This window comes from Convolutriloba macropyga, chromosome 6, assembly GCF_964194025.1.
Source record: "Convolutriloba macropyga chromosome 6, txConMacr16.3, whole genome shotgun sequence".
Taxonomy (NCBI): Eukaryota; Metazoa; Xenacoelomorpha; order Acoela; family Convolutidae; genus Convolutriloba; species Convolutriloba macropyga.
The window spans coordinates 71,229,372-71,255,195 of NC_134473.1; the positions used below are offsets into that span (position 1 = coordinate 71,229,372).

Here is a 25,824-nt window from a genome sequence, read left to right on the forward strand (position 1 = left end):
CGTTACGATGTAAAAATGGTAGGTGTTCCAGGAAGAGGGCGTAAAAATAATTAAACGCCCACTAAGCTGAGCGGGCGAAACAAGAACACATCCAAAGTCATAATATTATTAATTTTCTTTTTTTTTTAAAAAAATAAAAATTTGTTAGAGATGGAACTCTTCGCTTCTACATTCAAATCCGCATGAGAGATAAAAGCGGATTCAAATCCGGGTTCTTTCCCAATATAGCCCCCCCCATGAAATTATAGCCCCCCATAATGGTATGATTACCATGATGGGATCTCTAGGTTATTTGACCACTAAGCTGGGCTGGGGGGTATAATGGGAAAGAACCCAAATCCGTTTTGGTTCCGTAGAGCTAACAAAAGGCTTCAAAACAGAATCCTTCTCAAAATTTTGTGCTAAATCTCTTTCACCTGTGATACTCCAGGTAGGCAGTCTCGTTTCTTAGCAGGTACCCGAGATAATCGGTCAGTTCGTCTATCGTGGGGAACTGTTTCGCGTGAATGAATGACCCTGGAAGCTGTTCTTTGTAAGATGCCCACCACCCATTCACAATTGGCACTGCGTATGTTTGCAAGGGGTTGTTGAATTTTTCAGTTATGTAGCTGGAACAAAAATCAGCTCTGATAAGCCCCCATCGAAAAATAATGGATCATTTATAAAATTTGTAAATTAGTTTATAAACATTTGCAAAAAAAACATGCATCATTTTTATGACTATTTACAACTTTTTCTACAAGTTTTGCATTAATTTATAAATTATTTGTTAATCTTTGGATCATTTTATAACTATTTGTTAATCTTTGATTTATCTTATAAATTAATTGTAAATTTTTGGATTAGTTTATAAAACATTTATAAAATTTTGGATTAATTTATAAATTCGAACAAAAATTTTTCTCCCGCAAATAAGTAGAAGCAATCTCCGCTAAACTAAGCTCTGAAACACACAATTTGGGGTATCGAGCACACCTAGGCCAAAAATCTAGAATATTTTTTTTTTTCAAAAAATGCGAATTATGGCCAGCGCCTTCTGCAGACTTTGGCCTTTGATTTGGCCAGACCGCAAGAGGCCACAGTTTGTCGGCTGCTGCCCGGGTTTACATTCCTTTGTAAGCCTACAAGGGTTATATATGATGTCATCATCATACAAGGGTAATCATACGCTACTTCTTGGACCCTTGTATCGTTCATCACAAAAATAGACTCAAATTTTTCAGGTAGTTGAACTTTGAAAGAAAAATGAGCTCTATCGCTTTCTTTTGATCCCGATTCTTTTCAGTAATAAATGAATAGGATTTTTTTGCTATATATATATATATATATATATATATATATATATATATATATATATATATATATATAAGATGAGGGGGGGGGGGGGGTGGATTGTGGTTTCAATTGAATATGTATAGGATGCCTACCCAGAGCAATTTGAGTTCTCGAATGAGAAGTAGAACTTGCAGTCCCTCATATGAGCTTGTCTGCTAGTCTCAGGATTAGCAGATCCTCCGAACGATCCGTGATTCTCGATAAACTCAGCCGCTGTTTTGAAACAGTTGCTTGCTGCTGATCCGAACATGTGGATCTTCTCTGGCAGTTTCCGGATGATCTCCAGTCCCAGAGTGACTCGGGGTGTCCAGCCATTGTTGCAGTTGTTGATGGCCCAGCAGAAGGCTTTGGTTTTGTTGTACTTGCGGTACTCGCTCCTAACTTGCTCCATAGCTAAGGGGACAAAATTTAGTATGTAAATAGAATGAGAAAGAGAGCAACTAAATTGTAATTTTTGCGAAAGATAAGCTTGAGGACCACAATAATCACAATGGTCCTTGAGTATTTTGTGTCTCGGATACCAAAAATGAAACATTTTTCCTCCGATGCAACAAAAAATTAAAGAAGAGAATTAAGCATTTTAGAATTAAATAAGAATATTACGGTCTCTCCCATTATAGCCCCCATGAATGAAGTTATAGCCCCATTATGGTATAATTACCATAATTGGGTGGGGGCTATAGGTTATCTGACCACTAAGCTGGGGGGGGGACTATAATGGGAAAGACCCGAATATTATATGCCAAAGAGCGCCTAATGCGTTTGTTGTTAACTTTTTGAACTGTTGATATCATGTGAGAGATGTGATAAAACATGTGCTGAATTTTGTTGGAAATGCTGTGACAAAAGCTGATATTTTTTCAAGATTTTTCAGCGATTAGAACTAATTATTCACTATACAATTAGCCCTTTTCAATAATTTTTACGCAGTCAATACATTTGTTGCCAAATTAAATTCACAGCTTGTCATACCTCGACCCGGGTGGAGGTTAAGCACAAACCAAAACGAAAATTGTTCCACAGATAGACTTCAAGGACAGTCATTGCACTGTTTGTTGAGTCTTTGGCCATAAATCGGAAGCGGGACCTTTTTGCAGGAAAACAAAGAGAATATTGCGTCTCCTAACAATTGTACTTCTACTACTAAATAACTAATTAACTAATTAAAACAGTGTCAATGATATTTTTCCTATAATTTTGTGTAGAATTGATTTAGAGAAAGAAAAAAGCGCATTTGAGCTCTATATTAGTAAAAAATAGTTGGTAGTCAGTTTTGAGAATTTTGGTGAAAAAACTGGTGAAATTCTCGATACCGTGGCTTCAGCTTTTGAACGTTTTTCGTATGACAACAGAACTAACGCTGATTTAAACATAAGATGAAAAAGCGCGTATTGTGATACCTCTTGCTGTGGAGGTATGTAATCGAGCCACAAATGCGCTGTAGATTATCTGAATTGGATTCGAGGCGCGAATCCAATGTATTACTAAATTGTTGGATTACCACTTTTAGTTTTACTCTGCACTAGTGCTACAATTGTGGTTCTAATGAGGCGACGTGGAATTCCTTCTCGAATCAAGATAGAATTATTCTAACTGCAAAGCTGAGAAAATTAAGAACAACTGAATTATGAGAAATAAGTTTAGCGAATGAATTTTAACAAAAAGTGGGAAGTGTGAACAACTGAAAACTTGACTTATTAGTCGGCGGTAAAATAAGCTTATGTGAAATATGGTTAGAGATGACTTTTACTAAGTCAACGTCAAAACCAAGTTATTGGATGAATTTACAAAAAATTTCTTAGAAACGAGAATGATCTAATTCAAAGAAAATTGTTTTTTTAAAACATTTTTGCTTCATTTTGCGTAGCGGTATATACAAAAAGTGAATTAATTTTTACAAAATTAACATAAAAAAGATTTATTATAAATGTCGATTGCAGTGGCAGAATTTGTCAGTTTTAAAGTAGCTGAGGAGAGAAGGAATGGTACTGATTTGAGGACTGGGTCCCCTCAGTGACATTTTGACCTCTGCCGCCTTCTGACACATTTCACACTCTCGCTCTATGTTAGACTCTTCGTGCTGTTTTACTGTGTATATCGTCCTCCACCTAAAAAACACATTTTTTAAGCCTCTCTATCAGTAACCATAGCGTTTCACAAAACTGACAGTCTCAAAGTCTTTTTTATAAAGAAGTGAAAATTTCAAATCTAAAGTGGATTTTCATTTTTATAAGAAAAGTCTTAGATCTTACTGCTTCATCCCCTCCCCCCGTGTTTTTTCCCCTTCACATGTGTTGTTTTATAGTTCGTTACGATGTAAAAATGGTAGGTGTTCCAGGAAGAGGGCGTAAAAATAATTAAACGCCCACTAAGCTGAGCGGGCGAAACAGAACACATCCAAAGTCATAATATTATTAATTTTCTTTTTTTTTTAAAAAAATAAAAATTTGTTAGAGATGGAACTCTTCGCTTCTACATTCAAATCCCCATGAGAGATAAAAGCGGATTCAAATCCGGGTTCTTTCCCAATATAGCCCCCCCCATGAAATTATAGCACCCCATAATGGTATGATTACCATGATGGGATCTCTAGGTTATTTGACCACTAAGCTGGGCTGGGGGGTATAATGGGAAAGAACCCAAATCCGTTTTGGTTCCGTAGAGCTAACAAAAGGCTTCAAAACAGAATCCTTCTCAAAATTTTGTGCTAAATCTCTTTCACCTGTGATACTCCAGGTAGGCAGTCTCGTTTCTTAGCAGGTACCCGAGATAATCGGTCAGTTCGTCTATCGTGGGGAACTGTTTCGCGTGAATGAATGACCCTGGAAGCTGTTCTTTGTAAGATGCCCACCACCCATTCACAATTGGCACTGCGTATGTTTGCAAGGGGTTGTTGAATTTTTCAGTTATGTAGCTGGAACAAAAATCAGCTCTGATAAGCCCCCATCGAAAAATAATGGATCATTTATAAAAATTTGTAAATTAGTTTATAAACATTTGCAAAAAAAACATGCATCATTTTTATGACTATTTACAACTTTTTCTACAAGTTTTGCATTAATTTATAAATTATTTGTTAATCTTTGGATCATTTTATAACTATTTGTTAATCTTTGATTTATCTTATAAATTAATTGTAAATTTTTGGATTAGTTTATAAAACATTTATAAAATTTTGGATTAATTTATAAATTCGAACAAAAATTTTTCTCCCGCAAATAAGTAGAAGCAATCTCCGCTAAACTAAGCTCTGAAACACACAATTTGGGGTATCGAGCACACCTAGGCCAAAAATCTAGAATATTTTTTTTTTCAAAAAATGCGAATTATGGCCAGCGCCTTCTGCAGACTTTGGCCTTTGATTTGGCCAGACCGCAAGAGGCCACAGTTTGTCGGCTGCTGCCCGGGTTTACATTCCTTTGTAAGCCTACAAGGGTTATATATGATGTCATCATCATACAAGGGTAATCATACGCTACTTCTTGGACCCTTGTATCGTTCATCACAAAAATAGACTCAAATTTTTCAGGTAGTTGAACTTTGAAAGAAAAATGAGCTCTATCGCTTTCTTTTGATCCCCGATTCTTTTCAGTAATAAATGAATAGGATTTTTTTGCTATATATATATATATATATATATATATATATATATATATATATATATATATATATATATATAAGATGAGGGGGGGGGGGTGGATTGTGGTTTCAATTGAATATGTATAGGATGCCTACCCAGAGCAATTTGAGTTCTCGAATGAGAAGTAGAACTTGCAGTCCCTCATATGAGCTTGTCTGCTAGTGTCAGGATTAGCAGATCCTCCGAACGATCCGTGATTCTCGATAAACTCAGCCGCTGTTTTGAAACAGTTGCTTGCTGCTGATCCGAACATGTGGATCTTCTCTGGCAGTTTCCGGATGATCTCCAGTCCCAGAGTGACTCGGGGTGTCCAGCCATTGTTGCAGTTGTTGATGGCCCAGCAGAAGGCTTTGGTTTTGTTGTACTTGCGGTACTCGCTCCTAACTTGCTCCATAGCTAAGGGGACAAAATTTAGTATGTAAATAGAATGAGAAAGAGAGCAACTAAATTGTAATTTTTGCGAAAGATAAGCTTGAGGACCACAATAATCACAATGGTCCTTGAGTATTTTGTGTCTCGGATACCAAAAATGAAACATTTTTCCTCCGATGCAACAAAAAATTAAAGAAGAGAATTAAGCATTTTAGATTTAAATAAGAATATTACGGTCTCTCCCATTATAGCCCCCATGAATGAAGTTATAGCCCCATTATGGTATAATTACCATAATTGGGTGGGGGCTATAGGTTATCTGACCACTAAGCTGGGGGGGGGACTATAATGGGAAAGACCCGAATATTATATGCCAAAGAGCGCCTAATGCGTTTGTTGTTAACTTTTTGAACTGTTGATATCATGTGAGAGATGTGATAAAACATGTGCTGAATTTTGTTGGAAATGCTGTGACAAAAGCTGATATTTTTTCAAGATTTTTCAGCGATTAGAACTAATTATTCATTATACAATTAGCCCTTTTCAATAATTTTTACGCAGTCAATACATTTGTTGCCAAATTAAATTCACAGCTTGTCATACCTCGACCCGGGTGGAGGTTAAGCACAAACCAAAACGAAAATTGTTCCACAGATAGACTTCAAGGACAGTCATTGCACTGTTTGTTGAGTCTTTGGCCATAAATCGGAAGCGGGACCTTTTTGCAGGAAAACAAAGAGAATATTGCGTCTCCTAACAATTGTACTTCTACTACTAAATAACTAATTAACTAATTAAAACAGTGTCAATGATATTTTTCCTATAATTTTGTGTAGAATTGATTTAGAGAAAGAAAAAGCGCATTTGAGCTCTATATTAGTAAAAAATAGTTGGTAGTCAGTTTTGAGAATTTTGGTGAAAAAACTGGTGAAATTCTCGATACCGTGGCTTCAGCTTTTGAACGTTTTTCGTATGACAACAGAACTAACGCTGATTTAAACATAAGATGAAAAACGCGTATTGTGATACCTCTTGCTGTGGAGGTATGTAATCGAGCCACAAATGCGCTGTAGATTATCTGAATTGGATTCGAGGCGCGAATCCAATGTATTACTAAATTGTTGGATTACCACTTTTAGTTTTACTCTGCACTAGTGCTACAATTGTGGTTCTAATGAGGCGACGTGGAATTCCTTCTCGAATCAAGATAGAATTATTCTAACTGCAAAGCTGAGAAAATTAAGAACAACTGAATTATGAGAAATAAGTTTAGCGAATGAATTTTAACAAAAAGTGGGAAGTGTGAACAACTGAAAACTTGACTTATTAGTCGGCGGTAAAATAAGCTTAAGTGAAATATGGTTAGAGATGACTTTTACTAAGGCAAGGACAAACTTAATATAATTTAGTACAAATTAACTGAATACGGTACAACAGTACCACACACCCAGCAAAATTTTGAAGGCAGCCTTTTACATAGGGTTTTATAGTTCCTCTAGACGCTTCCAAAGAATTCATTTTTAATTACTTCGCATAATAGGTAACCAATTTTTCTTCAAATCATAATTTTTACCCATTAAAGTGTCCCACCAGAGCCAGCTCTGATCTGACCATCTAGGGTCGCGCATTGGGGTTCAACTACGGCCCTTTCGTAGATTCTGGCAGGTCATACACGGTCCTTTCATATGAGGTCTGGAAAGTCTGATCAGGCCTCTATCCAGAGTCTGAAGGTTCTGATCAGCAAACTACTACAGTTGTTGAAGTCTGATCATAGCTCCACCCAGAGTCTATAGTCTCATCATAGCGTGCTCTAGAGTCTGCATAGTGTCAACACAGCCCTTTATAGTGCTTTACGGTTTGATCATAATCCCTTCTATAGTCTAGAAGATCTGCTAAGAACCAAGATGTCCAACCGAGAAAAAATCTTGTTCCCGAAACAACGAAGAGATTCACACCACACAAAGGAAATTCATGTACAACCATCAACAATCAAGTTCATTACATCAGCAGATTGAAGAGTTTTTGAGTTTGAGTTTAAATTTGGGACATTGGTTCTAAACTGTAAACTGTTATTGGGGTACGAAGCCATTATAAACACCGTGGAAGGTTTTTACTGGCTTTTCCTGATTGCGATTACTTGTCGTTGATTACTTCTGGCTAGCCGTGTTTGCAGTTGTTATTGAACATTGTTGGGCATAAAGGTAAGTTTTGTCAGGGATAGGGAAGAAAGAAAGAATAAGTAGGTAAAAGAGGAAAGAAAAAAAGATATTGAATTGAACTAAAACTAGAAGAAGGGCTGAGAATTAATCAGCTTTGTTTGTTTGCTCGAGACAGCTGCGGCGCGTTGGGGGATCGAACTCCCGCTGTGTTTTTCATTTAGTATAATTATGTGCTGCGCCAATAAACACACGTCTCTGCTGGAGAATTGTCTTTATTCAGTTATCGTGGCTGATGAGTTTCTCTCAATTTTTGAATTGAATTCGTTATACATAAATGAGATACTTTAAAATCATTGGTCCAAATTTCGCCGGTTTCGAATTGTATCGTATGTTTTACAAATGTTGAGCATTCAGGCTTGAGGGGATTAACAAAATGCCTGTACGCACTACTCCCGAGAGTCATCCTCCAGATGAGAAGTTTCCTCATGGCATGGTTCGGGTCATTCCTCTCAAAAGCTTCGGCGAAGGAGCCAGGCATCCCCGGAAGATTGCCCGAGAGAAGCTTCCTCTGTTTGAGGGGCTGTTACCGGATGGACTGTCGGAGGCTTATAGAGCTTGGAAGCGACAGAAGCATATTTTAAAGCCTAAGAAATGGCGGGTAACTTCTGATTCTGATTCAAAAGGATCGAAGAAGCTTCCTGACCCTAGATTAGATCCTGACTTTGACTCGAAGGATCCTTTGGGTCTTAGTCGGTGATCACTGATTTTTAAATCAGTAAGTAGGAAGAAACGGTTGTAATATCAGTAAGCCTAATCAATCAGAAACTCTAATGTGCCTTTGCAGTTGTTCTTTGGACATTGCCTTTTCTTTTCTCTGCCTTTTCTCGCGCTTGATGTATTCTTTTGCCAACCGTATCTGAATGTTTTTATAGTAGGTGAGTTCGATTTTTCATGTAACTTTTACACGCTGTACCCTTGAGGTTTCCTCGAACATATTCTCAGTGCTCTGTTTTGCGCTTTTTGCATGATTAAAATGACCGTTTGCGATTGGTTTAGCCAGCAAGCGTTTGCATATAGAAATTGGAGCCGGATCCAGGACTTGTACAGCAGAAGTAAACTCTCCTGCTCAACTTTGAGGTCGCTTAGACGCTGCAGTTGGAAGATTCGCTTGTTTGCTCTGCTTGTGATGTCTTTATAATGTTCATTCCAGTTTAGTTGTGGCGTCATGGTTATTCCTAAGAACTTTATGGTTTTGGCTTCCTCAATTTGTTTTCCGTTGATGTTTAAACTGAGACTTGTTTGTCTTTTCGAAGGGTTTTTGAATAGCATGTACTTTGTTTTGGCCGGGTTTATTTTGATTTTCAACTTGTCACACCTTTTTATGAGAGTGTTGAGTGAGGCTTGGAGTTTGCTTTGTATTAACTGACTGGACTTTGACCTGGAAAACAATGCAAAGTCATCTGCAAACTGAGAAATTTCTGCTGGCGTTTCTGGAATGTTAGAGACATGAATTAGGAATAATTTGGGCGCCACAATGCTACCCTGCGGGACCCCGGCTGTTGGCGAGAACTTCTCGCTTCTCGTATTCTTAAATTTTACGTAAACATTTCTTTGTGAGAGGAAGGTGTTCACCCATTTGATGATTTTCGTCTGTATTCTAATTTTAATCAGTTCATAAATCAAACATAATCTTCAGACTGCATCAAAAGCTTTTTCGACATCAAGGCAGACAAATCCCACCATTTTTGACCTCTGGTATGCTTCACTTATATGCTGAGTCAAAACAAGGAGGTTATTGGTTGTGCATCTGTTTGCTCTGTATGCACTTTGTTGTGGTCCAAAGACTTTGTTTGCTTCACAGTGGTCTAGGATGACATTTTTAACAACAGTTTCACAGACCTTTGCAATAAAATTGGTAAGGCTAATTGGTCTGTAATTTTCTGCTTTCTTCTTGTCTTTTTGAGGTCTCTGAAGCATTGTTACTTGTGAGTCTTTCCAAAGGCAAGGCACGTAAGAATTGTTAATTGAGCCTGGAAATAATTATGCTTACGAGAGCTTTAATGCTTTTTGGTAGCGCCTTCAGTAACTGATAGCTAATTTTGTCTGGCCCGGGGCGTGATTTACTTGTATTTTTCAAAATTTCATTGAACTCTTCAACTTTTAAGAAGATGATTTCTGCAGTTATTTATTTGAATCGGTTTCTGATAGATATTTTGTGTTTTGTTCTCTCTCGAGAAACTGCTTTTGTAAAACTTCGTTTTCGTATTGGTGTTCTATCATTGTCTCACTCAGAAAGCTTTTGAACATTTCACATTTTTCATGGTCAGTTAAGGCCATTTGTCTTTAATGTTATTTGTAAATGTGATCCGCTTGACTTATGTTTATCGCTGGTGATGGTTTTGATTGCTTTCCAGAACCCCTTGTTTCCTGCTTGTTTCGCTGTTTCAATTAATTTTCTATTTTGTCTTTCAATCGAACATTTGAATGGTCTTCTGATTTCTCTTTGCAAGAAATTGATTTCCTTTCTCAATCGATAGAATGTGTCATCCTTTGCACGTTTTAGTTGCCTCGTTATCTTTTTTTGCTGGATTAATTTGATTATCTCTGGACTAATTTGAAGATTTATTTTATTTACGTAGGACTGATCAATTGATTTATGAGTAAGCTCGATGATGTTGTGGCTCGTTTCATTCAGATTGTCTTTGTTTGGATATTTTGGTGGGTACAAGCAGGAATTTTTGTAATTGATTTTCGCATGTTTTCTGAACTTCTTGAAATCGACTATTGCTTTTAAATCGAATTTCACTTGAAGATTCAGTTTTAACGAGGTAAGTGTCGCTGAGTGGTCGCAGCCAAAATCTTCTAATACTTGAAAATTGTCAAAATGTTTAAGGACTGAAAGACTACAGAAATGTAAATTAAGCATGCTCTGGCTCCTATGTTGATTAGATTGATACGTTGGATAACCGTTGTTCAGTAGTTTGAAGTTTCCTTCATCAATCATTTCCAGCAATTTTTCGCCGTTTTCGGTGTTGAATGTACAATTGAGATCTTGATGAGAAGAATTGAAATCTCCACATATGAATACGTTCTGGGGATTGTTGTGAAAAATTTCAGTAGTATTTAGGTCTTAATTGGGTGAATTGTAAACATTGATTATCCATAAGTTTCCAATGATTGGCGTTTCCAAGTTTACACCAATTATTTCTAATGCTTGTCCGTTACTGTTTTTCTTGGTATGATTGGTCTGACCTCTTTGACATTTATGCCCTTTTTTGCAGTGATAACTGACCCATGCAAGTCGCTTGATTTTGCTTCTGTTACAATGAAACATTTCTCATGTACGAAACGTTTTTGCCATTTCTTGACTTCATTTAAACAAGCAATGTCGATGTTTTCTTTCGTCAGAAACAAGAACAACTCATGAATTTTGTTTTCTAAGCCACGACAGTTCCATTGTAAAATTGTCCATTTTGAAGAATTTGTTGGCTGTTAGATTGAATCATGTTTGTGTTAACAGTTTGCATTAGGTTTGCCTTCTTGATGTTATCGTGAATTTCTTGTCCATCTATCCTTTCGTTAAACACTCTGGAGGCACTGTTGCTAACGACGCTGATAATATTGCTATAGAACATCGTACTGAGTATGTTTCTTATATTACTGAGAACTTCAGCTACTAGAACAGTAATTTTTGTAGTGGTTGATGACTGAGTGTTCTGAGTATCTTTCCTTGTAACCGCACTTGAGTATTTTGTTTCTTGTTTCTGTTTATTTGCTTCAGTCACAGCGTTCTGATATGCGCGACAGCCTCTGTACACTGTTGCGTGTGAGCTACCACAGTTTGCACAATTTGCTTGTTCTTTCAATTCATTGCAACTTTTCACAGTGTGTTTGCCTGCACATCGTAGACATCTCAATTCGTCTTTGCAATCGCTTGCTGAATGACCAAACTTTTGCCATTTGAAGCATTGTTTAACGTGAGGTGGTTCTTTACTTGGTTCGCAGCGGTGGAGCAACCAGCCTATTTTAACGCCATGTTTGACTGCTGCAGTTACATGGTTTGAGGAATCAGTTATTGCGCGAATCAGTTTTGGTTGGTTTTCCGGTGGCCCTGCTTGTAATCCGAAGCACCTTGATCACATTCATAGCATTGTTGTTGAGAAGTTCTTCCTTCACTTCGTTTTCTTGTATGCTCTGATGAACATTTACAATTACAAAACTGGGTTTAGGTTTGGCTTTTGACAGAGTGTTTCTTGCGTTGATAGAAGTGTTTGGAAAGACAAGTTGAAGATTTGAGGCGTTCATCGGACATTCTCTTGTGGTTTGGTCTTCGGGTTTGATAAAGAAGTCATTGTTGTTTGGAAATTCTCTGATGCAATTGATTTTGAGTTGAGGAAAGTTATTTCTTATCAAACGAGCAAAATGAACATGTGTTGGTCTCGGATTAATCGTTTTTATCAATGGTCTGATTGTTTCTGAGTTGGTGTTTTGATAATTTCGGGTTCGTTTTCGTTTGTTTTTGACTTGAACGAAGTCTTGTGCATCTTGTTATGTTTCGTCTGCAATGTTTCGTGCTTCAGAGAGAAGTGCACTTAACTGGCCCATTTCGGCCAGCGCCGTTTTGCGAACTTGAGGCAGGAAGGCTTTAAATTGAGCTTAAGACTTTTGAAGATGAGGGATAAAACTGAGCGGAAAGTAAAGACTTTTGAGCTTAAGACTTTTGAAGGTGAGAATAAAACTGGAAGAAAAGTAGAAGAACAATCGGGAAAATGAGGAAAAAAAGTCGGGATTTAAAACCTTAAGCAATTTTTAGTGAAAAATTTTTTTTTAATAAAAGTCTCACTCCCAAAGGACGTTCCTACACAAAGTGGAGTACTTGCTTGTGGCTTTCTTATCACACTTTGAGGTACTGGTCCGAAAGTGACATTAATAGCGGTTTAATCATCATTAGGCTAAACGAAACAACGAAGAGATATTTAAGCCCTGAGTGAACTGTTTTTTGAAGAGAACTTCTCAATTTTACTTGATAAAGGTCAAAGATCACATCAAAGACTAAGTTCTCGTAATTGCTGCTGAGCTAAAGTTTTTTCTTTGTTTGGAACTAGTATTTTTTAACGAAGAAGTCAACCTTATAAATTGACGTCTATTATGCCTGAAATCAATGCATTATACCAATGATTACTGCTACTTCAACAGTTAAAATCGTCAGCCTGGAGTACCACTAGTGGGTGACCCAAAAGGGTGTGTCAACCCAGTGCGCGACTGAAGTTGCTCTGATCTGAGCCGATTTTGGTTTGGGTGGTATGGTACCCCTTACGCGCGGCGCGAGTCAGTCTGCCCGGGTCGAGGTTTTTACCCAAAAGTACCGGGAAAAGAGTGTAAAGAGTGTAAAAATAATTGATACTTAATATAAGGGTGGAAAAAAAGTGTAATCTATTATAATTCCACCCTTAATTACACTCTTTACAAAGAGTGTAACAAGAGTGGACAAAAGAGTGTAATTAAAGTGTAATTTTTTAAAATTACAATCTTACACTCTTTTCCCCGATAAATAACAGTGGAAAACGGATTACACCCTAATCCCCGCTAATTAGGGGTGGAATAGGGGTGAAACCTCGGCCCGGGTGATCAGAGTTCACGTGGGTCGCAAATCTCACTTTGGGTAGGAAGCAAATATTGGTCATTTCTTGTTTCATTGACATATCTTAGCCCCCAAAACAAACAATACTGTCAAAGTTCTCACTCAAATGATTGTTTTTTCGGACGTGGAATATCCGGTTGTAAAATGTGGCGTTCTTGGAGTGGTAGGCGGTCCAGTTGAAGAGAGAGTCGAACTCTTTGTTGTCCAGAGCCGCATGATTGACCCCATTTAACACTGGCTCAGCGTGACTTGACATCCAAAGTTGATTTGGGTTCCGTTTCTTGCCACTCGCTTCCCACAACCTGGTCAGGAAAAAGGAAAAGTAATCAACAAATAGTTTGCAGGATCTAACGGAGTTTGGTTTTCATTTTTGAAAGCTATAGCTAGTTCCTATTGAATTTTTCCGAAGGTTAGTTTTGAAGTTTGTCAATGAGTCTGACACAGATTAAGGTCCGAGAGCATAGGGACCTCTGATCAGACCATCTTTGAGAAAGCAAGGCGGGATTGCGACTGAAATTACAGGGTGTGGATCTGTTTTCGGAAGTACAAATTCTGGACAATGGCCTGAGTTGAGTCTGATCAGAGGCTATTTCGTGAACACCAAGTCTGGACAATAGGTTCGGTTGAGTGTGACAAGAAAACACTTTGATCTGGGATAATCAACAAAATTTCTGTTGTTTTTACATCAAAATTTTTGGATCTTTTCCGTTTGTGCCCCCAGTTTAGTGGGTGCATACTATTTGCACCCCCAGAAGCACATGCAATATTTCTTTCATAACGATTTACCGTGTCATGACACGTGCTCTTTTTTCTAAATGGTTGGTTAACATATAATGGCTCTACTACGAGCAAACAATAAACTAGCATTGTGATCAGAGACTCAATTCGAGTCTGCTATCTCTGATCAGAAGCAAGAAGTCCATCCGCTAATAATAATCAGTCCCCTTTATAAGTAGAAATTACAACAGCAGATGAAGACGCTTCCTATGAAAAACTGACTGTGCTCAGATTCGTGGCCAGCAAATTGCAAAAATGGCATTAGAAATCAGTTTTTCAATGTTTGTTTTTCTTTCTAAATAGAAAAACACCTTTGATTTGAATTTTTGTGATTCAAATTTTGGGTGCAAACTTTAACTACAGGATATACTATTAAGGGAAGCCAAACTGAGCGTTTAGTGGCAATGTCAAGCTCTCGTTTTTGAGATTTTATCCAATACTGCTCTTTTTTAAAACTTTGGTGAGCATATCCTTATGTTGAAATTTGTTGTAATTTGAAAGTTTCGTGTGTATTAATGTAAAAGAACACACTGCAAACCCAAATTGAAAAAATTAAAGAACCCAAAAACAAATTGTTTACATCTATTATGTGAAAAATTTATTTTAAGTTTAAAAATATTGACTTTTCATGCCAATATCCAATCAAGTACAATATGAAAGCTATATAATAAACAAAGTCAGAGGTGGAAAATACTTTGAATCAAAAAATAACAGTTAAGACAATCCAATTCTTTTCTGTTCCCTCTCAATTGGTATAATTCTTTATTACCGTTGCAAAAATGGCGAAAGAAATCAGTTTTTCTATGTTTGCTTTTTCTTCCTAAATAGTAAAACACCTTTTATTTTGAATTTTTGTTATTGATATTTTGGGTGGAGACTTTATTCCTTATGCAAAATAGCGACACTGAGAGATTTTTCCGTTTTCACCGCTATTTTATGGTCAGATTATTCTGAGCGTATATGTATCTAAAATGCATTCGTGATCAAGTGGGTCTGAGGGTCAAATCGTTGTAGTCCACCAAAGTCAGAGGCAGCGTAAATTGGATGTAGGTGTTGACTTTTCTTGCATTATGTTTATGTATTGACTTTTCATGCAAATATCCATTCAAGAACATTATGAAAACTATATAATAAACAAAGTCAGAGGTGGACAATTCTCTGAATCAAGAAATATTGCGAATAAAGAAAAGCTTTTAGGACACTCTACTTCTTTTCTGCACGCTCTTAATGGGTATAATTCTTTAATAAATTTGCAAAAATCGCATAAGAGACGGTTTATCGACGTTAGCGTATATTTCTTAAAAACTAAAACACCTTCCATTTTGCGTTTTCTTGTTATTGAAATTTTGGGTGCAAACTTTAATCGTTATGCAAGCAAGTGATTTCAAGAGATTGATCTGCGTTCAGCGCCAGTGCATGGTCAGATTACTCGGAGCGTAAATGTATCTAAATTGCATTCGAGATCAAGCGGGTCTGATTGTCAAATTGTTGTAGTCCACCAAAATCAGAGGCAGTGTAGATCGCATGTAGGTATTGACAGTTGTCTGGGTAAAATGATTGCAAAAAAATGGACAGTGGCATAGACAAATATATATATATATATATATATATATATATATATATATATATATATATATATGTATGTATATATATATATATATATATATATATATATATATATATATATATATATATATATGTTGAGTCTATAATTAGAAGCGACTTTGGTTTGGGACGGGCAGGAATGATTTTATGTACAGAAAATTCTGATCAGAGTTCACTTTAGTCTCACAAGAAAAGATCAGACATCACTGTGGTTTTATGGTTTGGGCGGTCTGATCAGATTTAATTTTTGACCTATATATTTTATTCGAGGAAAATACCGAACATTTGCTTAACATTTCTGCGTAATTGCAGGATATACTTTTAAGGGAAGCAAAACTGAGCATTCAGTGGCAATATCATGTTTTCGTTTTTAAATTTTCATCCAATACTGCTCTTCTCTAAAAGTTTGGTGAACATTACCTATTGTTGAGGCTTGTTATAATTTGAAAGTTTGTTGTGAATAATGTAAGAGAACACATTTCAAACACAAACAAAAAAAATTAAAGAACCCGAAGACAATTTTTTTACATCTATTATGGGAAAATTATTTTATTTTTTAATGTATTGACTTTTCGAGCTAATACCCATTCGAAAACAATTTGAAAACTATATAATAAACAAAGTCAGAGGTGGAAATTACTCTTACGGTGAATCAAGCAAAGTTTTTAAAACGATCTAACTATTCTCTGCTCGCTATCAATGAGTATAGTTATTTATTACCTTTGCAAATAAACTCTTGAACGTTTTTGTGGAATTATGTACGAAAACTGAATAAGAAATTAATCACTTGTGTGCTACGTTTTACAATTTTCTTGCATTAAGTAAATTTTTGTTCCTGGTCCTTATATCACAACAGTTTAAGTAGTTGTTAAAATCAAAACATCATTAAATTGTTCTCCTGATTCTGATTTTTTCTCGCCAAAATTAACTGCGGCAAAAATTGCAACTTTCGTATAGATTCTATAGAAGGTCCTTCTTTCAAGGATTCTATGAAGGTCCTTCTTGTGGTGACAAGGGATTACTTTTTGGTCCTGTTGCTCTTTTTTTGAGGTAACAAATGTTGTTTTCAATTTTTGATTTTTAGCGTCTTTTTCCTGGGTTTTCCCTTGTAAAAAACGAAAAAATATTTCCAGTTTGCTTGCATGGCTAAAGATTTTCAAATGTAGACTATGGGAAAATTAAGGGAAAACCTGTTTGAATTCCTCTTTCTCCTGTACTATGATTGTGAAATAATTTTTGTCTATTAATTGGAGTAAGTTTTGTTGAACTCGTTCTGGTTTTTTCACAATTTTGGGTGAATTTAAAATAAATTATCCTCGCTGGAAAAAATTATTTTTAAGATTGCCCAGGTCGAGATTTTGTCAAAAAATTAATGTATGGAATGCGGTAAAAATAACGTTAAAAAAAATCACCACAGTGCAGCCGCATCCTTTGGCGGTGAATGTGGTTAATTTTTGTAAGATTTGCGGTTTTTAGCTCATTTTTTGACCGTATTAACCACTAAAAACCGTAAATCTTACATCCATTCACCGCATTCACAATTCTCAAATCGTGCTTTCTAAAACAATTTTTAGCGTTGACACCTTGACCTTGGGGTAAACGAAATAGCACCACGATCCTCCATTTAAAATTACCCCAGGTTGAGGTCCCAGACGGAAGCAAGTATGTCCAGACCGAAGATGAACGCACGAGGGGGGCGTCGTGCGTTCAAATTTACATAGTCTGGAAACATCAAAAAACGCACGAAAGTCTGAACATGAACGCACGAAAGTCTGTCGAACGCGTGAAAGTCTGGACATGAACGCACGAAAGTCTGAACATGAATGCACGAAAGTCTGAACATGAATGCACGAAAGTCTGGTGAACGCACGAAAGTCTGGACATGAACGCACGAAAATTCGTGCGTTCATGTCCAGACTAAAAAACTAACCTTTTATGCTTACGAGCGTACTCTGGCGAACGCACGAAAGTCTGGACATAGGCAACTTCCGTCTGGGACGGTCTGGACATACTTGCTTCCGTCTGGCACCTCAGCCTGGGACGCGTTCAACTCATTTTGATTGGAAAAAGTTGACCGGGTATCCATTTTGATAAAGCTTTCGGTTTTCCATGATTTATTTGTCAATTTCTGAAGAGTAACAAGCGGCTCTTACTTTCTCAGCTGTTGCATTCCGGGTGGACCTCTGCCCACAATGACGTCATATTGATCCATATTCTCCACTTTGACCTGTGGACCCTTGTGGAAGTGACAGTTGAAGTTCAGCGGACACTTTGCCCTGTAGTCCTGGCCCACCAGTTTGGGGTTATCCGGAAGGGCCACCATGTGTACTTCAAGGTCAGGGTCTATTCTGGATGGGTTGCTCCCTTGCGATTGTTCCCCTCTGGGTTGACAGAAATGAGCAAACAATTTATCATGAACATATCGTATCCGATCGTATTCTAAATGAAGCGAGTATTTTAACGACGAAAGAGCGAGCACTCAATTTACTTCAATATTTCATCATTTATTTGCGTTAATTTCTCAGCTTTGTTTACATATTGCAACTATTTTTTTTTTGGATAAATCACGGTGTAACAAAAGTATTAGGTAACTCAAAAAATCTCACAAAAATATACAAAAATTGTGATACGTATACAAGGTCATATATGATTTGTATGATTTCTGGGAAACGATAAAGGGGTCATACATATTTTTATGAATAGATGGTTAAACAACCATGGTCATTCCCGGGTTGACCACAATAATTACCTTTCCTGGCAACCATATCAAAGCCATATATGGAGTCTATGGTAACTTGGGAGCCATATAGCTGACCATGAAAACAAACCAATATTGCTCCAAAAACTCTTAAAACAAACAGGCATTGTAGAAGAGAAAATCTCATCGAAAACACTTGAAAAAAATTAAAGTTCATGATATTTCGGAAAATATATCCAAGGCCAGAGTAAGTTTTAACTGAAGTAAGTTAGATGTGGATTTCGTATATGATATTTGTATGATTACTAAGAAGTTGGAATTCAGGTTGCCATTGAATTTAGGCATCGTCTAATCAACCGTACTGCCTCCAAACTTGCGTCCAGGCATGCTGCCTTTGCACCAATACTCCGGTCACTTTGGTACTTTGTTAGCTTTATAAACCACATACTGAGTTTCTACACAACCACCATCTAGCATATAAAAATGTTGCGGCTAGGCTCAAAAGCTAAAGAGATCAATTCAAGGTCAAACCAAGAACTGAAGTTAGAATAGCATGACAAGCAAAAATGAATGCTACATTCTATCGAAGTCAAATTGATTTCTTAACTTCTGTCAATATTTAAATTTAGTAACAACTATTAGTACTAGATCATCATGCATGGAGTGAAACTCAAGCTCGAACTTTATCAACATCAGCAAAGCAATTTTACGACTTAACAATGTTGCATCAAACTCTTTGCGATTAGTTTGGGAACCAACCTGTTACTGATACAGATGATTCGGCAAAATTTCTACATGGGTAACAAACTTCCTAGGACATGAAATTTTCACCGAAAAAGTGACGCTATATAAAACGGTTCACCTTTCTTTGACATCCTTATCTACAACCATTCAGAGATTAAATTTTGACAAGTTAACCCACGTGAATAGCGGCATAAAAGGAGCTCCAAAAACTGCCCAAAAATCAGTAGAATGTTGCAATTTTAGTTATATTAAGCTAACATGAAGTACGTATTTTAGCACATTTTTGAGCGGTGAATTACTTGTTATCTCATCATATTACTGAAGATCATCTTTGTGATTGTACAGCATAACTTTGAATTCCTGAAAAGAGAAATAATTTTGATTTTCTCAAAAATTTCTTTATGAAGAATAAAGTTCCTAAGTAAGAGCAATTTTATGCCAAGCATAAAATTAATTTCTCTCACTGGTTTTAATGAGGCCTAGCCTATTGTCAATATTGGTTTTACAGAGGCCGTTTGAAGACTAGAATTGAGATATTTTGGCGAATAAAAAATCCATTCAAGATTTTTCTACGTGTTCGCGGAACTTTGCTACGTAAACAATCTCGTTATTTATTATTGAATTTAATACAATAGACTATTACTATGGAACTAAATATGAACAAATTTAAAATTCCGATTTATACATCGAGTTATTAACAAAAAAACTCAAGCAGAATTTGATTGTTTCAATTTGAAATTTTGTACTCTGAGCGAAGCAAAAGGTTGAAAGGCAAAGCTGACCAATTAGTTATCAGGAGTAATTATTATTAACTATCGCAACAGTAATCTACCGTATAAATCATAAGATCTATCACATAATTGAACTGCAATAACATAATATCCGGACAGATTTGAAACCGCTGAAATGAAATGGGCGGCAAAGTTCTCCTTGTCTTCGATAGGAGAGCAGCCGTTCCATTTGTCCACTGATCCGGACAGTGGAAACCAAACTGATGTCCGATTTGATGAAGAGATTGCCTAAGGCCCCCATAAAAAATCAAACAAATGAACAGCAGAGAGCCACTGAGGCGGACAGAAAATTGCAATTCAATAAAGAAATTGAAGTGCGAACCCTGATTAATGGTAATAAGCTGAGCAAAAAAGAACAGCAACCCGGCATTTTAAGCTTTATCAACATATCGTGTGCAATAGTCGTAAATTAACGGCCAGCACAAATCCCATATGACAAGACGCTTCAAGATTTTGTGAGAAAGTTAGCACTGTACTAAGGCTTGGCTACAAAGTAATTTAAGATTGAGATCGAAACTAAAGGTCCTCTACCAACAGACTGTTCAACATCTAGAAAACCCGACTCAATATTTAGAAAAGAGCGAGAGTAACGACAGCTCTACAACGGACAACGCAGTTGCCCAAACAGTACAAAATAGAGAATCAGCACGCGTGAAAGATATGGAGAATTTTTTTGGGAACATCTTCAGCAAAGCAAAGACTTGACGAACGAATGAAGAAATTTGATATCAATTTTGAAACCAAGTTACCATTGGAACAGGAATGGTTTGAATGGAGAAAACTAGAGCTGGAAATGCTCGAGACAAATTACCCTTAAACTTTACCTCAAAAAGATGTCTCCGATTGGGCCTGTAGAATTGGCAAATTCTAACACCAGATCGATCAACAGCCAGCTTCGAGGGAGCCACTGAATTGAACAGGCATAGTCAGTTCTCACGATTTTGCAGTCCAAGTTACCATTCATCAGTAATAACTAGAAGACCAAGGATCACGCGTCGATGACAGAGGCATTTTCCCGCGAGCTGTATTACGATACAATGATGGTTATTCAGGTAGCACTAACCAAACAAAGCAGAAGATGAAAAATTCCGACGGAAACTCTCACGAATGGCTGGAGTGGTCTAGTATGTTCCTTGCTACAGTGGATCAAAGCTCAAAGCCCAATACCATAATCAGAGAAGATGGGCCACCTGAAGGCTCTGAAGACAAGCAAGGCAGGGGCAGCAATCTTTGGAATGGGAATTTCTGGACAGTTCTATGGTGCTGCATGGAGCAAATAATCAGGTGAAATTTGGGAGGCTTCATGTGTCCATTGATGCACAGCTGGAGAGACTTCGCTAGGCTAGTCAAGTGAAACCTCGCAACTCAACAAAATTGATTTGTTTTTTTTCCGATTATTGTTTCAAATTATTTGTGAACTTGCACAACGAGTACAAGCGGTTCGGTGATCTGCAATCAAGCTTTACATTGTAGAAGTCCGTAGATAAATTATCTAAAGTTCTCAAGGAGAAGTTTTGGTTCTATGTTGATGATAAACATGAAGATGAAGACTGCTTGATTTGATTTGATTTGCAAAACGACTATCTGAAATGGTATTCGTTTATGAAAGGTTTTCAGTTTTCAAGTGAGAGCGCAAGAAAGATAACTGAAGAAGCACAAACAGAGACAAATGGTTCTCGAAAACGTGGAACTTCAGTTCTTGATCGAACGTGAAAGAAATGCACTAGAAGCAAATTAACCACTGTCCGCCAGTTAATGGCACTCACAAAAATTGGGACTGCCGTTTGTCCAGGAACATGAGTAGGAACGATCGGTATGCAGCAGTGAGAAAGCAACGCTTATGTTACAGTTGTCTAGGAAAAGGATTTGTAATCAGAGGTTGTAAAATCAACGCGCGGTTTGAAGGGATGCATCAAGAAGCGCAGCCAATTGCTTAACTCAAAAAACCAATTTGATGAGGGCAATCACGCAGTCAATGTAAACGCAGCAACAATCATCTAGAGAAACGAAATTACGGGTTTTCTTCAGATCGATCCTGTCTCATTACAAAGCGTTGGCAACAACTTGAACACATTTGCTGTCCTCGACAACCAACGGTTTCATTCATCTATCAAATTGTGCAAGAGAAGTTACAAGCTCAAGACTCCGATGTTAGTTTCAACCTAGCTGGCATACACAGAACAAAGCATCTGAAGACAGAAAAGCTTCCTCTAGAAAAACGCACTGCATTCAGAATAGAGGGACTGCATTCAATTGAAGCGTTTGCACTCCCGTCAATCTCACTTTGCAAAACAAACTACGACTACAACAAGCTGAAGCATAGCTTTAATCGCTTGAGTGCTCTACCCAACAAAAGCTTCAACTTGATGGATGCTGGCATCATCCTTGGTCAAGTTGCTTATGATCTACAACTTCCATTAGACTACCAGATAGGAACACGAAGTAAACCTTCCGCCCTTCTAGCAGAGCTATAAAGGCTTGTCAGTGGACCCATGACGAGCACAAAAAGACAAATTGTTTGTCTTTTCGCCTTCACAGGAGAAGTGAAAATGGCTGAGATTATCCAAATCTTGCGGGACATAGAAACTTATGAATCCAAAATTAACGGCTTCAGTCAGTCAAAGACCAAACTGTGGACACGAAAAATGTTGGAGAGTACGACAAGGTTTACAGGCGGGCGGTACGAAAAAGGAAAACTGTTGAGTGAACCAGAACCAAACCCACCTAACCACTACAGCTCAACCTTGAGTCAGCTTTACTCACTGAAGCGTAGATTCCCAAAAGGACAAACCCCGAAAAGTTTGTATCAACAGTCAACAGGAACAAGTGTAGAAGAAGGATTCTGAAAAATATTAGACGAGTGAAAACCACTTTCGGGAAAGAGTGGTATTTGGGACACAATCCAGTGATAACCTCAAAAATAACCTCCCAAACAAGACGTGTATGCAATGCTGCATCAAAGTACAAAGAGATATGCTAAAATGACAAGTTTTTTGCAGGACCTGATTAGCTACAGGAGTTGATTGCAGATTTTAAGATTTCGCGAAGGACAGATAGCTTTGACAGCTGATTTTGAACCGATGTTTCGCCAGTTGCAAGTTCCTGAACGGGATAGAAATTGTTTGAGGTTTCTATGGCGCCCAAGAGATAACAAACCCGTAGGAATATACGAATATCAATGTCACATATTGGTAGCTGAGAGTTCTCTAATTTGTGCAAACTATACTCTCATGCGAGTGGGACTCGACAGCGAAGAAGAGTGCCCAAATGCAGCAAAGTCAAAACAAAACAACTTCTGCTTGGACCATTTCATCAAATCTGTGAAAATCTTTGAAGAATCTATTGAAGTCTTCAATCAACTACAACCTCTCCACTCACAACATGGATTTCCCGGAAGAAATGGATAAGCAACAACAATGAAGTTATCTCAGCAATTTCAGAAGACTTGAAATCAATCAACAACTCAAAACAAATTGAAGTGGAACCCAATACTGAGGGATCCTCGTTGTTTGAGCTACAATGGACTGCTCAATTCTACGTAAGATGCAAAGTTTTCTGAATTTATACAGCAATTTAAAACTTCTTTTGGGATTTGACTCTTTCTTCTATTGGGAAAGTTGCTGATTCGGAAATAAGGAATACTCCTTTTTATAAGGAACCTGCTTTTGTTAGTACTACAGAAACAAAGAAAACAGTTTATTTTTTGTGTTGTAAGTATTCAAAAGACGTATTGGCGTATTGCTGTTTTTGTTGTTCTTTATTTCAGCCATCATTATTCACTATAAAATATAACAAACTGATGTCAGCATTTCAACTTGTGCCGTCTTTTGAAGTCCAATCAAAGCAAATCTTTGTAATATCCTATTTGGGGTCTGTTTCTTGTTATTTCAAATATATTTTTAGTTTATAGTTCATGTTTTGGTAGTTCAATTGTTTTCAATTATGTGCTTTGGTGGAGCTCGCGTTAGTTATCTAATTGCAGAGACCGTTATGACAAATTAGTTTAAAAAATGTCTTGATTATTAATGAAGGGAAGCACTTAATCAAAGTATTCATCAGCACTGCAAAATTTTAAATCGAGAGAAACGGTATGTGACAACGGGCACTTCAAATTTTATGAGAAAATATAAAAATTCATTCATCAGAAAATAATTAAATTAGCCCTTTAGTTGTCACTAAGAATTTGATTCAATATAGAGAATGAGTTGTCCATGTATCTGGTCAAAATTTCAGTTGATTCATTTTTGGTCTACGTTTAAATCATTTCTTGAGTTTTTTATATTGATCAGCTCAACTTTTGTGTCTTTTAAAATATATATATATATATATATATATATATATATATATATATATATATATATATATATATATATATATAAGTTGAAAGTAACGATCAATTTTTCTTATGAGTTGAATCACGTTTCTTTCACATTCTATTTCGATTATCAATGATCAAAAGAAGTTTGAGCAGAAAACTTGATTTTTTTCTTTTTTTTTTTTGCTGTATCCGATTGCACAATTACAAAGAAGAATGATGTGCATACTTACATTTTCTCTTTAATCCCGTTTTTCGAGTTCCTTGTTTCCCGTTTCATTCCTCCTCCTCCATGAGCACCATCATTAACCCCATCTAAATGGAATCTATTGTCAAAAACAGCGCAGATAATTTAAAACAATTCATAAAAATTGAGTAAAAAGGCTAAAAATTGAGTAATAAGAAAAAATTGCCTGTTAAATTTCAAGGAAAGCGTATGATTGGAATTTTGCGACCACGAAATAATTACTTCACAACCACGGCAATTTGTTCATCAAAAAGTTGTTTGAAAAATCTTTATTACTACGGAAACAACATTCAACAGAATGCAATACTAACATTTCAATTTCCACAAGGCAAAGCCTCCAACAGATAATAGAAGAATAAATGACCAGTTCCGCTGAATATAACGACGAATTCGAAACCTCGAAATCATAATTAAAAAATGATTTACCAATAATTCACATTAGCAAAAAATTAAACGTATATTATTGCTGTCTTATCTCTTGACTATCATAAAGAGTAGTATTAAACTGAATTGTACGTATTATGATTCTTGTATTCTTGATGCTTAATTTTCTAAATGCAAAATTAAGTTTGTACAGCTGCATTCAAAGAAGCGTCTTAGTAGTTGATTACTGGAGTGTTCGTTCAACCAGTAACATCTAAAACATGCAGAAACGAGATCGCGCTTCTCAATAACAATTACAGTTTAGTTTCATGGTTAAAAAACAATATTGAGTGAGTAAAAAAACCTATATCAAGTTAACGAAACGACTGAATTGAACGCTTTCCATGCTTTTGATGTTGAAGTTCTCATTTAGTCTTAATAATTGTGGTACCGACCCCTCTTGAGGGGGAGGGGGAACTATATACTCAAATTGGGCTTTTTTTGTTCAGACAATTTTCGCCGATCGATATATTCATCGTAGAGAGTTGAGACTGGTATCATTGGAAAGCTCGTCCAGCGTTGAAATTGGAATTAAAAAGATTCTTTTATTCTCGTTTTTTATAGGGAGTTATCGAGGTTTAAACTTCTGAGAAAATTAGAGTGAATTCCGTTGTTTTTATTCATATTTTCCGGAATTTTTGCCTAAATTTTCGTCAATTTTGCTAAAATTTGTTAAAAATTTTAAAAATAGTGTTGTTGATTTTATTTTTAGAGACAAAAAGTGTTTTTTTAAATTTTTGTGTCAAAAATTTGGGCTAAATATTTCAAAATTCAGCCTTTTTCATCAAAAACAGTACGAAATAAGCTTCTTTAGTTCACTTTGATTAAAATGGCCGGAAGTACACCCCCAAACAACACTAATACAATCTTCGTAGACTCAAAGGGGTGCTATTCCTACTTCAATTCCCGTTGAGAGTTTTCTGTAATTAAAACTTTGCAATTTTTTCAAGTTTTAAACTAACAAGTTATCTTTTTCTATGACATTCGAAAAATTAAGTATTCCTAACGGACAAACAACAACAGCAGTTCCAGTTTTGGACCAAACTTGGACTGTTACAATCCAAAATGAATTCGAAT

General features: G+C 36.6%; 3 protein-coding genes across 3 annotated transcripts in view; all 3 read right to left on the bottom strand.

The window, feature by feature from the left end:
• The window catches only part of LOC142340586 (glutathione synthetase-like), a 494,803-nt gene that overhangs the window by 200,467 nt on the left and 268,512 nt on the right, over positions 1 to 25,824 (bottom strand). The gene's annotated exons all lie outside the window — the stretch shown is intronic.
• LOC142341178 (4-galactosyl-N-acetylglucosaminide 3-alpha-L-fucosyltransferase 9-like) lies at positions 413 to 1,770 on the bottom strand. Its single transcript, XM_075392088.1, has 2 exons — positions 1,428 to 1,770; positions 413 to 608 (listed from the first exon to the last, which is right to left on the bottom strand). The coding sequence occupies exons 1-2, from the start codon at positions 1,724 to 1,726 to the stop codon at positions 413 to 415; spliced, it is 495 nt and encodes a 164-aa protein (XP_075248203.1). The 5' UTR covers positions 1,727 to 1,770.
• Positions 3,208 to 24,924, bottom strand: LOC142341179 (uncharacterized). Its single transcript, XM_075392089.1, has 7 exons — positions 24,636 to 24,924; positions 24,311 to 24,392; positions 17,683 to 17,910; positions 13,250 to 13,449; positions 5,071 to 5,371; positions 4,058 to 4,249; positions 3,208 to 3,443 (listed from the first exon to the last, which is right to left on the bottom strand). Exons 1-7 carry the CDS (start codon positions 24,730 to 24,732, stop codon positions 3,257 to 3,259), a joined length of 1,287 nt encoding a protein of 428 aa, XP_075248204.1. The 5' UTR covers positions 24,733 to 24,924; the 3' UTR covers positions 3,208 to 3,256.